Source organism: Littorina saxatilis, linkage group LG1 (assembly GCF_037325665.1).
Source record: "Littorina saxatilis isolate snail1 linkage group LG1, US_GU_Lsax_2.0, whole genome shotgun sequence".
In the NCBI taxonomy this organism is placed as follows: Eukaryota; Metazoa; Mollusca; class Gastropoda; order Littorinimorpha; family Littorinidae; genus Littorina; species Littorina saxatilis.
Window position 1 is genome coordinate 82,581,846 of NC_090245.1, and position 14,944 is coordinate 82,596,789.

The 14,944-nt window shown below is 43.4% G+C and overlaps 1 protein-coding gene across 2 annotated transcripts in view; it reads right to left on the reverse strand.

The window, feature by feature from the left end:
• Window positions 1-6,969, reverse strand: part of LOC138981652 (uncharacterized) — a 43,392-nt gene extending 36,423 nt beyond the window's left edge. For both annotated transcript variants that reach the window (XM_070354655.1, XM_070354651.1), the window contains exon 1: window positions 6,611-6,969. In XM_070354655.1, coding sequence (XP_070210756.1) covers window positions 6,611-6,633 — 23 coding nt within the window. In that variant the 5' untranslated portion in view covers window positions 6,634-6,969. The remainder of the gene's footprint in view (window positions 1-6,610) is intronic.
• Between the last annotated feature and the right edge of the window lie 7,975 nt (window positions 6,970-14,944).

Sequence of the window (14,944 nt, forward strand, 5' to 3'; positions counted from 1 at the left end):
CGAATTCCCATCACATGCATTTAGGCAATAACTAGAACCGTGCACTCTCCTTCACATCGTTTCATGTTCTGCCAGCTTAGCTTATTACTTCTTTTTGATACCTGATTTGTGCATCGTCTTCTCTTTTTTCAATAATGGCCTTCATTTGACCCCAACCAACATTCCCCGGCGTCGTTCAGGGTATTACTTGGGCCTTTCCATTCACTTTCTCACCATGTTCATGCCTTTTTCATCAAACTTGTGGAGCCTATTAATTAGTTCTGATTTCCCGTGCGGCCTAATTTGTTCCCCGGATGCTGAAGTTCTGGGGGCATTCCTGTCAAAATAATGTACTGTACTTCCTGTCCTTGGGAACAATATGCTGAAGGGCACTGGGGGCCAATTACTATAGACGAAGTCGAATTCAGCGATTTTTCTTGAAGAATTCAGTTCTTGAACTGCAAATTTTACCTGATCATTGTGTTACAACTCAAAACACCATAGTGCCAGTGGACATGCATTAAGTAAAGCCAGTCATTCCAATTAACACACGTAAGCTACCTGCTTTCGCCGTTGGTGATTTATGAAAGAAAGTAAGATTGTGTAACGTATAAGAAGTGAGCACCGCTTGTTGTGACTAGAGTAGAACCCCGCTTTTCAGACCACTGCAACATACTAGGCAACGAAGCCGCAGATACTCTGGCAAAGGAGGGCACTACGAAGGACCAGAATGACAGATCAACCACCTTCAAAGAAGCCAAGACCATCATCAAGGCCAAGCAACACAAAAAGTGGTTGCAGCAGCACCCACACTACAACAAAAACGACGCCTTTCACCTGCTCACAAGGTCTGAGCAGGTCCTCATATTCAGGCTGCGGACAGGCCACAACCGAATGAACCACCACCTTTTCACCAAGTTCAGAATCGGCCAGTCAGACCAGTGCCCTTGTCAAACAGGCAGCATGACAACGGAACACCTGCTGCAGACTTGCCCACTACACGATGGTCTCAGGAGCCAGATCTGGGCGGAGGCGACCACGGTGCAAGGGAAGCTCTATGGCAGTCTGGACGACCTACAGCGCACGGCAACATTTGCGCTGAGAACCGGCGTTTCCATCTGAGTGATTGACAAGAAGAAGAAGAAGACCCCCAAATTTATAAATTCCTTTCTTTTAAGACCTTACTTTTTCAGCTTTTCTCTTCATAGTCTTTGTAAATTTATCTCTATTTTAAGACTCCCCGCTTAAGACCTGATTGCCCCAGATTTGTTGGAGGTTATAAAAGGGTAGTTCCGCTGTACCAGGATGGCGTTGGCGCCGAAATACACTACTGGCGAAAAATGGGAGGTTCTGACCAGAAAACAAGTTAATGCGTTTGGCCGGTCGACCTTTCGAGTTGTTAATGCAGTTCATTGTCAAACACCGCCATCCCAAAGAGCGTTTGACTTCGTTAAATTGGGAATACAAAAAGTCTCATTCGTCGGAAAAGAGGCCATTGATGTTTTTGCCAACCAAAAGGTCAGCCTACTAATGCAGTTGTCTGGTAAGAAAAAAAGTCGCGTGAAGCGATATAAAACATTTAGTCAATCTGTCAGTCTGAAACTAACAGATCAATACTAAAACACACTGCCAAGGCTTCGCTAGGCGTGAACCCAGAGACTGAAACGGCTACAGCTCGTCTCGTGTTTTTTAGTGTTGATCGTTTAGTTTCAGGCCGACAGATTGACTAAATGTTTCTATATCGCTTCACGCGACTTGTGTTTCTATATTGCAATCACCATGTCCTTACACTTTCAACTTCAGTTGTGTAAACAGCCTGTGTGTGTGTGTGTGTGTGTGTGTGTGTGTGTGTGTGTGTGTGTGTGTGTGTGTGTGTGTGTGTGTGTGTGTGTGTGTCACCTTCTCAACCCTTGCGAAGTGAAGATGCTAGTTTGACAAGATAGCAGATTCACAGCTTTTGAAATATTAGAGAAGTGATCCTCGTGTAACAGTGTGAGTAATTTGATGGATCATGATCGTGAGCTGTATGTATACTGAATATAGCAGGGAGTGTTCCAACACACACTAGTGCACGTGCGTTTCGGTAGACCCCCAGGAAGGGGTCTAGTCGATCATGTAATCCCTGGTCAGTATTTAAAGGCACAGTAAGCCTCCCGTAAACCATCACAGATGCGGTCAGGCTTTTACACACAGTACAAACACCATTTCATTTACACACTCACCGATTGAGAACATCCTAGGTGCCCTCCGTAAAGAGCGAACAATTTTCAAAGAATTTATTTTTGCGTGGTTTATCTTACCCCTGAGCCATCGTGAACCCGTGTGATCCAATTTCCCTTTTTCACAATGTAGTCGTCAGTTAGTCATTTGAATGCGACTCGATGTGAGCTTATCTACAATAGCACGTTTTTATGCACGAAACAAACGGCTGTGGTTCACAAGAACTCTAGCGATGGCTTTTGACTGTTGAGAGGAACGGCCAGATGCATAAACCGTCGTCTGCCACGACCCCTGCGTGACCCTGCTTCCGGGCTTTTTTTTTCCAAACTTTCACAACTTCGAATTGCACTGATCTTGTCTTGATGAAAAAAGAATTCTTTTATGATTAAAGAATGTTTGTGTAACAAGCTGTAAATTTATTATTTAGATTTTAAAAGTTAGGTCCAGCGCAAAAACGCACCACGGTCCAAAAACATTCTGATAATCATCGATCCACGGCTATCGCCAGTTTAAGGGAAGTAACTCATATTTGACCTGAGTTCAGGATGGGTCTAAAAAGTGTTCGAGACAATCTGCAAAATTAATTCTTTAAAAATTGCTCGCTCTTTACGTAGGGCACCTAGGATGTTCCCGTTTGGTGAGCGTTCAAATGGAAGGGTGTTTGTACTGTGTGTAAAAGCCTGACAGTATCTGTGATGGTTTACGGGAGGCTTACTGTCCGGGCGTGATTTCCGGTATTCATAACAGCCGTCCAGCACCAAAACGAGGCGCCATTGTTGTAGAGGACCAAGTCCACGAAAATAAATTCTTTGAAAATTTCTCTCACGCTCGACAGAAAGCAGCCAGGATGTTCCCGTTCGGTGAGCGTTCAAATGGAAGTATGCTTGTACTGTATGTAGACGCTCGGGGAGCTCTGTGATGGTTTACGGGAGGCTTACTGTGCCTTTAAAGGCACAGTGTCTTTTTCGCGAAAACAATTTTGCTCAGTATCTGGAATCTGCCTAGGTCCACAGGCACACATACCAACAAGCAACATCCTGACTTCTTCCTATGCAGAGTTGGATTTGTTATGAATAAATTGTGCATATTTATACTAGTCTTTTAAGACATTTATTTCCCAAAAAAATCCCACTCTACACAGAAAATTCAAGGCTGTTGATTTTTGGCGTGTGTCTAAGTGGATCAGGATTGCCCTTTTTTTAGTACAAGGCTGACCTGATCTGAGAATGGGTGACCGAATAGTTTGCATGGGAAGGGCTGTGCTATTAAGGTAGCCTCAAACTTCTTGAAATCACCATGGATAGTACTTGGTATATCTTCTACTAGATGAATACCCGCTTCGCCGGGTACGGCTTCGCCGGAAAGAAGTAGACCCGAATACCCGGCTGCGCCGGGGACCCGGTGCACCGCACGAAGGAAGGGAGATAAACGCGCAAAACACTGGAGAAGATAACGAAGAGTGATACCCGGCTTCGCCGGGATGAAAGCGTTGTGGACAGTGGCATTCTAAAAATAGTAACGTGCAGTGACCTTCTAAAAAGAGTATAACGGGAATATGGATTGACGCCACACGAAGGAAGGGAGATAAACGCTGAAAACACTGGAGAAGATAAGGAAGAGTTACTGGAAATGGATCCAGAGAAAAACCAAAATCGGTTCAGCGCTGCACGCTGAGTGCACGTGTTGAAATATCTCATCGACCAGGTTGTGTCCAGGGTGTACCTGAATATGGTGACCAAATTTGAAACAGATCCATCGAGAACCTTGGGCGTGCATCGCAAACACACAGACACACACACACACACACACACAGACACAAGTCGTATATATATATATAGATAAGTACATTAACACAGAGCCCGCTACTGCTACTTCTCTGCCTCAGAAAAAGGTACAAAACTTCAGAACCCAATGAACAGTGGCTACTCTGCGCCTGTGTTTGCAACAAAGCTGGGTTATTGTCACAGAGTTAAGACCAACAATCAAATACAAAGCAGTGAAATACACATTTTGTTTCAACTCTAATCTTAGCCTTCCTCTTCTTGTTTTACGCTGAAACTCCCACGTAAACTGGGTTGTGTTGTATGAGTGGGCTTTTTTCGTCGCCGGCCGATCCCATTCCACAATCTCCAAGCCCACCTATCTCCCACCTCCGCATTTACCTAACAATGAACAGTGGCATTGTCTGTAAGCACAATTTAGCGTGCCGTCGTTTTTACAACATTCGGCACGGAAATCACACAACAGTCTAGACTAACAATCTTAGCCGCAGTCGGAATAGACAGATATTCCCATTGGGTTTCCGCAACGAATCCAATCAGGACCGGTCAACGAGTTATAACCTTTTGATAGGCTCCGTCGATTGGTCGAAAAGATGTGAGAAATGGGCCGCGGCTCTCTTTCTCATATCAACTATGTAAATACGTGTAGCGTTTTAATAGGCTCAGTCTGATTGGTCAAAATGTAGCAAGAAATGGGCCGCAGCTTGCTTTCAGAGATCAACTATGTCAGAACCGAAACGTCTCCTTAAAATTATTGCTTTCAATATAAAGATGTTTGGTGGGTTGTCGGTCCGAGGGGGAGCATATCGTCGTTTGTTTCATATTTATTGACCAAGGCCGAAGGGAATTTATTGCATGGGGAACATGAGATTTGTTTCCCAGGTGGCTGTGAATGAAAACTCGTGAAAATAATGACAATGCGTGATATTCAGGTTATTACTTGGGGGAGGGGGGGCGGGGGACATGTAATGGAAAACAATTGTGGTTTCTTTGTTCAGCAAGCCAAATCGCTCTTTCTATGCGCGACTAAGAAGTTTGCATGAGTTATGTACAGTTGTGTGTTTCAAGAATATCTGCTTCAGATTTCCTCAGATAGATCTTTAAAGGCTGCCCTTTTCGTAGCGTTCATTAATTAATTCCTATTGTTTACATGTGCCAATAATGTTATAAAACTGTACCTAAGGGGATATAATAACGATTAGCTGTAGCTTTCGAACACAGAAAAAATTATTTCAGTATTGCAAAGTGGTTTTGATAGTGTCGAATGTAAACAAAACAGTCTCAAAGTGAAAGTGGATGTTTCCCGGAAATTGCGAAGTTAAAGGCACAGTAAGCCTCCCGTAAACCATCACAGATACGGTCAGGCTTTTACACACAGTACAAACACCATTTCATTTAAACACTCACCAATTGAGAACATCCTAGGTGCCCTCCGTAAAGCGCGAACAATTTTCAAAGAATTCATTTTTGCGTGGTTTATCTTACCCCTGAGCCATCGTGAACCCGTGTGATCCAGTTTTCCCTTTTCACAATGCAGTCGTCATAGTTAGTCATTTGAATGCGACTCGACGTGAGCTTATCTACAATAGCACGTTTTTTTTTATGCACGAAACAACAGCTGTGGTTCACAAGAACTCTAGCGATGGCTTTTGACTGTTGAGAGGAACGGCGATTTGCACTGATAAACCGGCCGTCGTCTGCTACGACCCTTGCGTGACCCTGCTTCCGGGCTTTTCTTTTTTTAAACTTTCACAACTTCGAATTGTTCTGATCTTGTCTTGATGAAAAACGAATTCTTTTATGATTAAAGAATGTTTGTGTGACAAGCTGTCAATTTATTATTTAGATTTTAAAAGTTAGGTCTAGCGCAAAAACGAGGCGCCGTTGTTGTTAACGGAACAAGTCTACGAAAATAAATTCTTTGAAAATGTCTCACGCTCGACAGAAAGCAGCCAGGATGTTCCCGTTCGGTGAGCGTTCAAATGGAAGTATGCTTGTACTGTATTTAGACGCTCGGGGAGCTCTGTGATGGTTTACGGGAGGCTTACTGTGCCTTTAACAAGAATACAGAAAAGCGCGCTTTCCTGCTTAGCACAATACGCTACCGCGCTAATCTGGCGTGTCAATATCACTACGTTTTGCACGTGGAAGGTGAGCGATTTCCTTCACGCGGGGATTGGCGACGCTGTACTGTCTGTGTTGACGGTCTAAAAATAGCCCAAGTCCTGGAGAACATAGCAATAAAGAATTAATTATTTCTCGTAATTGGTAAGGACTTCAAAGCTAAAACTTTGCAGGAAGCTTAATTTATACATCCCCGCAACGATGGGAAAAGCCCTGGAAGTAATGAAATAGGACAATGTCAGCCTTTAAAGAAGTGTTGGAGAAGAGAAGTGGTACTTTCTCTTTTCAAAATCATACTTCTTTTCTAAATAGCAAAACATTCAATGAAGACTTTACGAGAACAAATGAAATCAAATAAGCACATTAAAATACTACCAGGAATTTATTTCAGTCTGGGAGAGAGAGAAAGAGATTGAGAGCCAGAAAGAGAAATAGAAGAAGTGAGACAGAGAGTCTGACAGACAGAGAGTGAAAACAAAGTGTTACGAAACGTTTTATGATCTCACCTTGTTAAAGTTGTGCATAACATCCTGAAGTTTATGCGTAGATGACGACAATGTTGTTCCACCAGATTCGGATAAGTTTCTTCTTCGTTATCAAACTGTCACTATTCAACACTGACTATCTGATCCAAGTCACACTTTTTTTGCTGCCAATTTTTGACTTAAATAATGATGATCTGATCCTAAATCCGTTCCTGCTTCCTTACTTCAAATAGCCTAAAAGTTTGACAAACTAAAATGCCAGCACACACAAATAACAGCACCGAGCAAGCCTCCTTTCGTCTCGTCTCTCTTTCTCTTCTCGTCAATCTAACAGCTGTTCGGATAACAGTCCCTCCGTCCCCTGTCTTAGTCTGGTACCAAACTCCGGGCGTGCGCGCCTTATATGCCAGACCCGCCCCCAAGCCACACGATTGCCTGCGTTTAAGCTACAGCGTGCGTAGTCTGTGCCGTGTGGTGTTGGCTATTTGCAGTTTCCGTAAAAGTGGCAAATTGAACCAGAGAGTGTTCAAATGCGTAAACAGCCTGGGTGTGCGTGTGGCAGCGAGATCGAACGTATGTGGGGTGGGGGTAGGCAGGGGCGGACCCAGGGGGGGGGGGGGGGTTCCAGGGGTTCCGGAACCCCACCCCTGGAAAAAGCATGTACCTTGCTTTGAGTGTTGTTTTTTTGTTTTTTGTTTTTTGTTTTTAATAAATTCGCTGATTTGCCCCCCAAAAAAGGAGGAACCCCCCCCCCCCCCCCTTACAACTCATTTGGTCCGACCCTGGGTAGGGGATATTACGGAAGTCTGGTTGACAAAGTGTGCCGTGTGGACCTTAAAGAAGATAATCGCGGAGCATAAAGACTTGCGGAAAAAGTGGAATATGTTCAAATAACATTCAGATTGGTCACTTTTTGATCCTCACAGCCAATCTTGTTTTTCTGGGTTTTATTTTCTTTTCGTTAGTTATTTGTTTAGTGTTGATGTGTGCAGGTCTTTTTTTGTCTTTCATTTGTTTCTAATTAGTCTCAGAACGAACTTTACTACTCAAGGCTTTTTAACCCTTAATTGACAATTAGGGCATGAAATGGCATTTTCGCGTGATCTCTCAACATCGAACAATCTGTACTCTAACATACTGATTACTTGTCAGGCTGAACTGCTGTAAACATAAGTTTGGATGAACTGACGATTTATTTATTGATTTATAATGAATTTTATTTCTATTTTTGTTTATGCATTTGTTTATTTATTTATTTGTTTATTACTTTATTCATTCAATTATAATTGTTTTTAATATTGTTATCATTATTGTTTTCATTATTGTATTTATTGATTGATTGATTCATTCATTATTTCATTCATTCATTCATTCATTCATTCAGTCATTCAGTTATTTATTTATTCATATGAGTTTGAATAAAGTATTTCCCTTTTCGGGAAATATGTTCATTTCTGTGTTACATACCACGATCTGTGCAATCTTTTCTACATGGCGTTATGGTCAGGCTTTGATAACAACCCAGCGCACAGATCGTGGTATGTAACACAGAAAACATTGGTTAAAAAAAGACAGTCACATAACCAGGTTTGGTTTAAGGGGACCGGAGCTGTTGGAGATCTCAACTTCTTGAAGGCCAGCTTCATGAGGGTGGCGCCCATCTCCTCTCTCTCGCTGCCTTTCCTTCCCCAGCTCTGAATAGGGTCAGATAGGTACCCATTTCCGGCTGGGCGGACTGGCTGTGCGATGTCTTTGCCTTGCTGTACGGATGTAAAGCTTTGATGGGTATTCCCGGTTTTTCCATAGATATCACACAATGTTCTATTTTTAACTCACATTGTGATTGGGAATCCCGTGATACTTTCCTTGTTGAGTGGGGCACTTACGGGGGTCAAGGCTTGCCGAGACCCCCTCAGCGCACCACTAAACAAAGAAAGTCGCGAAGAGGTACAGTGGATTCCGCAAATTCTTCAAATTAGTCAAATTCACCAGAAACTTCTCCAAAACGGTCAGATCAACAGTATCCCTTTAAACTCGTAAATCTAATCTACGCCCGCCACCTTGAGTTACAATTGACCTATTTCGTATAACCTTTGCCCCCAGCGTTTCGACCAATCAGATTGTAGGACACGGCAGCCTCTCTCTGATAACCGGAACTAGGGGGCAATAGGTGCCTGGCCTGAAATACCTCTTTCACTTTCGATGCTCGAAGATTACTTTGCCAGAGGATTACTTTGAGAAATTCTGCAAGAAAACGGATTATCTTGTTCAAAATCATGAACAAAAAGTCAAGGACATGCACGAAGGTATGGTTTGAAACGGCTATTGGTGGTATATATGGACGAAAGACTTGAAAGACTTGGCGAACTTCACCTGCATAAGCGAGGGTGCGTATCGCTAGCGCTACGTGTCATTTGTGCTGAGTGTCATTTGTCCTACGTGTCATTTGTGCTATGTGCCGCTATCGCTACGTTGATTAGTGCTACAAATAATTTGTCGATGAGTCGCTATCATTCGTTCATTATCACTACGTGTCGACAGCACTACATCTTTTAGCGCGACGTGTCATTATCGCTACGTGTCAATACCACTACTTACTGACGACTCTCTCTTTCTCATTTTTTTCAGTCTCTCGCTCTCACTCGTGGTTTGTGTGTGTATATGTATGTCTGTGTATGTATGTGTGTGCGTGTGTGTGCGTGTGTCTGTCTGTTTCAGTGTGTGTGTGTGTGTGTGTGTGTGTGTGTGTGTGTGTGTGCCTGTGTGTGTATGTGTGTGTGTGTGACTCTCTCTCTCTCTCTCTCTTGCTCACTCGCTCGCTAACTCTCTCTCTCTCAGTCTCTCTCTCTTTCTCTCTCTCTCTCTCTCTCTCTCTCTCTCTCTCTCTGTGGCCTTAATAATAAACCATTCTGAGTTCTGAGTTCTCTCTCTCTCTCTCTCTCTCTCTCTCTCTCTCTCTCTCTCTCTCTCTCTCTCTCTCTCTCTCTCTCTTCTCTCTCTTTCTCTCGCTCTCTCTGAAGGAATATTTTGTTGTTCCTTTCAATTTGCCAGAGATTTGTAATTTTCGGAAGAAAGTCTCTGCATGATTTTCAGTTGTTTCTTTCGGATTTTGATCTTTTTAGAAAAAAAGGGCTTTGTTTTTGACTAATTGTAAGACAGTGTTTTTGCATATATTTGTAAATGGAAATATTGACACAAGGCATAACCGAGGATATTGAAACCTTTTCTTCTCTCCCAAATTCTTTTATGAAATGAGAGGGGGAGAGAGAGAGAGAGAGGGGGGGATTGACAGACAGAAAAAGCGCGAGAAAGCAGAAGAGAGAGACAGTTAAAAGGGATGGAGGGTGCTTTTTATTTTATGGTTGGTTGGTTTTAGTTCTTAATGCACTGTTTTTGACAATAGTTTTCATTCAGTAAAAGCCAAATTCAATTACCGCTCTCTCTCTCTCTCTCTCTCTCTCTCTCTCTCTCTCTCTCTCTCTCTCTCTCTCTCTCTCTCTCTCTCTCTTTTCATTACACACACACACACACCGCACACACACACACACGCACAAACGCATACGTACACACGGTATCGTACACACAAACTCACACACAGAAAAACATCCGTGTATGTATATACGGTATCATGCGAGAGAGAGAGAGAGAGAGAGAGAGAGAGAGGGGAGAGAGAGAGAGAGAGAGAGAGAGAGAGAGAGAGAGAGAGGTAGAGAGTGGGGAGGGGGAAATCCAAGATTAAGGGTGGGTACGAAGTCAACGTAGTTGGCATCGCTGATAGCCGTGCCATTGCCAGACACGAAGTGACTCGAGCAGACTTTTCAATGGCACGACAAACCCCTGTCGTCGGATTGCTTGCACCCATCGCGTCCTTCGCTGTTACGCCTTCGCACTTGCACCCATCGGAAAGCCATACAATGACAAATTCTGTCATTGCAGTTGCAAACACAACAGTTTGCCTCGTCGTCTCCGCACTTGACTTTGCACCAAACCTCGTTGTCGATTTTTCCTTTTGCCCCCTAGTTCCGGTAGATCTGACAATAAACTTCACAGCGCATGCGCCAAAATTTAAGTGAAAAAGGTCTATTGATATCACGCTTATCGCGAGATGTGACATGACAAGCGGCTCTCGCAACGTGATTATCTGAAGTGTAACGAGATTCGGAAATCAAATAACCAAAGGGAAGTAAGCGCTCTATATGCATACGACATGTGTAATGGAGTAAGCGAGAATTATACGGAACGTAACCTTTCTCCTGGCACCTGAGAGAATAACAAGCATTGAAATGAACAAGCAACTTTCATCCTCAAATTATTATATATTACAATTTAGGTTCACAAAAGCTGTCTGTCTACTTGTTGTCCACGCAGTTGCGCAAATATTCACAAGAATACAGCTCAACAGGGGTAGCTTACGTTACGTTGGCTTCGAACAAAACTGAATTATTCGCGTTCCTTCCAACTGTTAAACACACACACACACACTCACACACACACAAACACACAAAAACACACGCACACACACACACACACACACACACAACAACAACAACAACAACAACAACAACAACAACAACAACAACAACCTAAATAAAGATTTATTTTCTTAAAGCCGGCTTGTCTAAATCACAACTCAAGATAGTTGTGTTCGACTTGCCAACACCAAGGAGCTGATGCACCAAATGAAGGCCGACAGTGCCCTATCTCACACAACTCACAATGGTTGTGTTCGACTTGCCAACACTAAGGAGCTGATGTGCCAACAGAAGGCCGGCAGTGCCCTATCTCTCACAACTCACAATGGTTGCGTTCGACTTGCCAACACCAAGGAGCTGTTGTACCAACCGAAGGCCGACAGTGCCCTATCTCTCAAATCACAATGGTTTCGTTCGACTTGCCAACACAGGTATTTTCAAGGGCGTAGATTAGAGATAATACAACATGTGTTAAAACTTTGAAAAACGTGCTTTAAACTTGGAGAAAATGACGATCCAAATAAAATCTTGTCCTATACAGATCTCTGTTTAACGCTTAGTCTCTTAGTTGTTCCACGAATGAAAAGGTATATTTGAAACGCCAATATATATATTTAAATCTGGCTTCCAACAGTACGGTATGGTCATTCGACGAAATTTGCTAGAATGAGTTCATGTTTAAGCCAAAACAAAACAAAATTTCAAATAAAACGCGACGACGATCACAACAATAACAACAACAACAACAACAACAACAACAACAACAACAACAACAACAACAGCAGCAGCAGCAGCAGCAGCAGCCAGAGGGGATTGCAATGTGCGTTCTTGTTTCTTGGCAATTCTTTTACGTAATTCAGGGGGGAAAATAAATGTATAAAACCACAACAGAAATAAACAAAATATCTAGAGCAAAATTATTGGATTGAATCTGAAATTAAAGTGATTAAACAGCGAGTCGTTATCTGGAAGATTATGAAATTTAACACTATTAGATGATTGAATAACAATATACTAATGTCCCTAAAATTGCTTCAGGGCGGGGATGTAGCTCAGTCGGTAGCGCGCTGGATTTGCAATGTGCGTTCTTTCAAATCCACCCGTCGCTACCTCACCCACGACGCCTGTGTCAAGCTGGTTGTCTCCCTCATCTTCAGTCGTCTGGACTACTGCAACTCCCTTCTGGCTGGCCTCCCCGCCTCATCCATTCATGGCCTACAACGAGTCCAGAACGCTGCTGCCAGGCTGACGTTGAGGAAGACGAAGCGAGATCACATCACCCCCCTACTTCGCTCCTTGCACTGGCTCCCTGTCAACACCCGAATCTCCTACAAACTGTCCACTCTGGTCTATAAGTGTCTCAACGACTCTGCTCCCGAGTACCTTCAATCCTCCCTGGACCTGTACACCCAGATCTCCGACCGTCCCCTTCGTTCTGCTGCTGACCCACTCCGCCTTCACATCCCTCGCTCGAAACTCGCATCTGCTGGTCAGCGTGCATTTCCCTCCGCGGGCCCCTCCGTCTGGAACTCCCTGCCGCTTGAGCTTCGCCAGAGCCCCTCTCTTGACGCGTTCAAGAGTAGGTTGAAGACTCAGTTCTTCCAGTAGCTGGCTGCGACTTTCATGTTCGACGTGATGTGTTGTGCCCCAAAAGACATTCCTGTGCTGTGCTCTGCGAGAGGTGTTTTCTTTGTGCTTAATATTATTTTGTTTGGACCTAGCTATTGATGTGTACATTGTTGTTAAACAGTTGTTTGTTGTATGTTTATCAGAGTTTGCTAGTGTGTGATAGGGTTCGTGTCCGTCTGTAGATGTTAGTTTCTTTGTTAGTCCTGTATTGACAACTCTTCGACAAGCGCTTAGAACTGTACCCACGGAATACGCGCTATATAAGCTTCCTATTGATTGATTGATTGGATTTGTATCCAATGGCCGCTGTCAGCATGAGTTCGTCCCCACGTTCGGCGAGAGATTTATTTCTCAGAGTCAACTTTGTGTGCAGACTCTCCTCGGTGTCCGAACACCCCCGTGTGTACACGCAAGCACAAGACCAAGTGCGCACGAAAAAGATCCTGTAATCCATGTCAGAGTTCGGTGGGTTATAGAAACACGAAAATACCCAGCATGCTTCCTCCGAAAACGGCGTATGGCTGCCTAAATGGCGGGGTAAAAAACGGTCATACACGTAAAATTCCACTCGTGCAAAAAACACACGAGTGTACCTGGGAGTTTCAGCCCACGAACGCAGAAGAAGAAGAAGAAGCTTCCGTGCGCGTTCAATTCTGATATGAAAACAGTTTTACAAATGAAATGTGTCACTTTGTCCCCAATGTCACAAAGTTCGCACAGACTACTATTCTTTAAAGACACATGCAGTCCTTCCTCTTGAAAACTGTGTTGTTCACGGTCTCAGACCTGCCCAGGCTTTACCATAGGATAAGACCATTTATCAATCAATCAATCAATATGAGGCTTATATCGCGCGCATTCCGTGGGTACAGTTCTAAGCGCAGGGATATATTCATTTTTTATTTATTTTTTATTTTTATGCAATTTATATCGCGCACATATTCAAGGCGCAGGGATTTATTTATGCCGTGTGAGATGGAATTTTTTTTACACAATACATCACGCATTCACATCGGCCAGCAGATCGCAGCCATTTCGGCGCATATCCTACTTTTCACGGCCTATTATTCCAAGTCACACGGGTATTTTGGTGGACATTTTTATCTATGCCTATACAATTTTGCCAGGAAAGACCCTTTTGTCAATCGTGGGATCTTTAACGTGCACACCCCAATGTAGTGTACACGAAGGGACCTCGGTTTTTCGTCTCATCCGAAAGACTTGCACTTGAACCCACCACCTAGGTTAGGAAAGGGGGGAGAAAATTGCTAACGCCCTGACCCAGGGTCGAACTCGGAACCTCTCGCTTCCGAGCGCAAGTGCGTTACCACTCGGCCACCCAGTCCCATATACGTGAGAGAGACACCCGTGAGATAATAATCGTTCAAATCACATGTGTGTATATCATGTAAATGAGGTCATGTCAAGCAAGTCTGGCAGGGACCTGTTTTTCCACGGCTTATGATGCCAAAGTCACCGAGACAAACGTCATTATAGAAACAAAAATTGCGCTCGCTAATCATTACCCTCGATGAATCTTTAGAACTAACACGTCACGCCACACTTTTAGAGTGACGTTTCTTTGCTTTGACGTAATAGATTGCACGAGGCTTTAGAAAAGATCGAGGTTCCAAAACAAGCGTCTTCAATTTAGCTGCCTCGACTGCAGGACATTAAAATACACGTAAGTACAGTATGTAGGATAAACAGAATACTACATGGCTTGCTGTGTCGTACCAGATTTACACGTACACTCGTTGCTTTTTCAAATAGTGAACAGCCCGCTTTCGCTCGCAGTTCAATATCTAGAAAAACAACTCGTGTAAATCTGGTACGACACAGCAAGCCATGTAGTATTCTCTATCTCTCCACTTGTACACATACACACAATGCAACATCATGACTGTGTTCTGTATAGACTTGGTATCTTTTTTTTATGACTTAATGCCTTAACGGACACAAGTGGCTATTTCAGAACTTGGTTCCTCAAAATATTCCCACTCTACACAGAAATCAATCAGGATGTTGATTTTTGATATGCGTTCAAGGGGGGAGATGGTCTTATCTCATGTAAAATCCTGGCCAGATATATATGAGATCGTGGGCCGAATCACTTACACGGGAAGGACTGTGCCTTTAACAGTAAAGGAAGAATATATATCGGGTAAAAACGCTCAACAAATTACGTTTAAGTCGTCTTCACAAACACAACCTTCACTGTTCACCGTAAAATTCATGTTTACATGAATCCAAA